Source organism: Pinus tabuliformis, chromosome J, assembly GCF_031772625.1.
Source record: "Pinus tabuliformis cultivar Carrire ecotype Pingquan chromosome J, CPIR1, whole genome shotgun sequence".
Taxonomy (NCBI): Eukaryota; Viridiplantae; Streptophyta; class Pinopsida; order Pinales; family Pinaceae; genus Pinus; species Pinus tabuliformis.
In genome coordinates, this window is record NC_142295.1 from 397949348 (window position 1) to 397951369 (window position 2022).

General features: G+C 46.7%; 1 protein-coding gene across 1 annotated transcript; it reads left to right on the forward strand.

The window, feature by feature from the left end:
- Positions 1-251: 251 nt before the first annotated feature.
- LOC149227456 (uncharacterized) lies at positions 252-1400 on the forward strand. The gene has a single exon (XM_089380513.1). It carries the CDS (start codon positions 252-254, stop codon positions 1398-1400), a length of 1149 nt encoding a protein of 382 aa, XP_089236639.1.
- Positions 1401-2022: the final 622 nt, after the last annotated feature.

Sequence of the window (2022 nt, forward strand, 5' to 3'; positions counted from 1 at the left end):
CCTCGCAGTCGATCGATTCGCTGTCGGCGCCCGCCTCCCCGGTACTCTCTCCGCCCCCGGACTAGAGGGTATGGTTCTGATGCCATTGGTCTGGACCTCGACCCTTCGCCTTCTCATCAGAAGCTCTCGCGGGGGCGTCCTTCCCGTTTATCTAAAGCTAGACATGCTGTTGATGCTGAAGTCGCTCTTGGACGACAGCAGACCATCTTCAGGGCCCTTAGAGCGTTGAAAAGCCCTGCCACTCATCCGTCATGAAGATTTTGTCCTTCAACTGTAGGGGGTTTGCTAGTACACCCAAAAAACTAGCCCTTCGGAGACTTCTCTCCCTCTCTCTATCGGACATTATCTTTCTGCAAGAAACCCTCTGTAATGCGGACTCCCTTATTCCAACCCTCGAGGCCTGGCTGCCCAACTGGACCTTCCACGCTATAGACGCTTCCGGGAGATCCGGTGGTTTGGCGATTGGTATCAACAACAGAGCGCTGAGAATCATTAACACCTGGGGTGGCAGAGGTTTCATTGGCATCGATGCCTATGTACTATCTATGGAATCAGAACTCAGGCTCATCAATGTATATGGCCCTTGCTCTGACAGGGCTGCCTATTGGCATTCTCTTTTGAACTCTGTACTCTTTCAACAGGATAACATTATCCTGGGAGGGGATTTGAACTTCACCATGGGATTCTGTGAATCATGGGGGCACGCAGCCAGGATTGATCCTTTCTCGGATACTATATCTACCCTTCTGGATGAACACCACTGGATTGACACCCCCATGACAAAATTACAACACACATGGTCAAACAACAGAAGTGGTGATCAGAGTCTTGCCAGGAGGCTCGATAGATTTCTTATTAAAGAGCCCCTCCATAACAGGATTGCTCGTATAAGGCAATGGGTGGGCTCTGGTGGCATATCCGACCACAGACCAATTTATTTGGAATTCTCTGATATTCATAACAAAATTAAGAGCCCCATCAAATTCAACTCATCCTGGTTAAAAGACCCCTCCTACATTCAGATGGTCACCGATTATTGGCAGAGTCACCCTATCGATGAGGAGGAATATTTCACTGAGGGCTTCATGAGGAAATTATCAGAGCTCAAAAGAATCTCTAAGATTTGGGCACACCAAAAGAGACTCCGTGATGATCAATCCTTGAGGGAGGCTGAAGATATCATTGCTTCACATGAAGATGAAGATGGTGGCATCTTTCCCTCACAGGAAAGAAAATCCCTATACATGTCTCTTATAGAAAATCGAACCCAGATCCTGAAGGATAGAGAGGAAAGCTGGAGGCTGCGTAGCCGAGCCATATGGCTCGCTGAAGGGGATGCCAACACTCGATTCTATCACAGATTTGCCAATGGGAGAAAGGCTATTAACACCATATGGTAACTAAAGGATGAAGAGGATCATATGGTTACTTCTCAGAGACACCTATCTAAGCTAGCAACTGATCATTTCAGGAACATTTATAAAGTGCCCCGTGAATCAAATATTCTTGAGATTATGAGAGTGGCTGAGAAATTCCCTAGATTCGTTGATCCGGAGGAACACAATGATCTCACTAAGGAGGTGACTATGGACGAGCTGGAAGCAACCATCAAATGGTTCAAGAAGGATAAAAGTCCAGGCCCCGATGGTTGGACCATTGAATTCTACATTGCCTTCTTCGACATATTGGCAGACGATCTTTTGAAAATCATTGAACTTTGCAGACAATCTGGCAGGGTCTCCACGGCCATCAAATCCACCTTCATCGCCCTCATCCCCAAAGCTGATCACCCTGCATCTTTCAATGATTTCAGACCCATCTCTCTCTGCAATTGTCTCTACAAGATCATTGCAAAGATTATTGCCAATCGACTGAAGCCTATTTTATCTCGCCACATCTCATCTGAACAATTTGCCTTCCTTGACCATCACCAGATTCATGAAGCCATAGCCACTGCTCAGGAACTCCTTCATACCCTTCACATTAAAAAGCAAAAAGGCATGATCCTCAAAGTCGACCTCT

Coding starts and splice junctions, on each gene's coding strand:
- LOC149227456 (XM_089380513.1), top strand. CDS start 252: ATGAAGATTTTGTCCTTCAACTGTAGGGGGTTTGCTAGTACACCCAAA.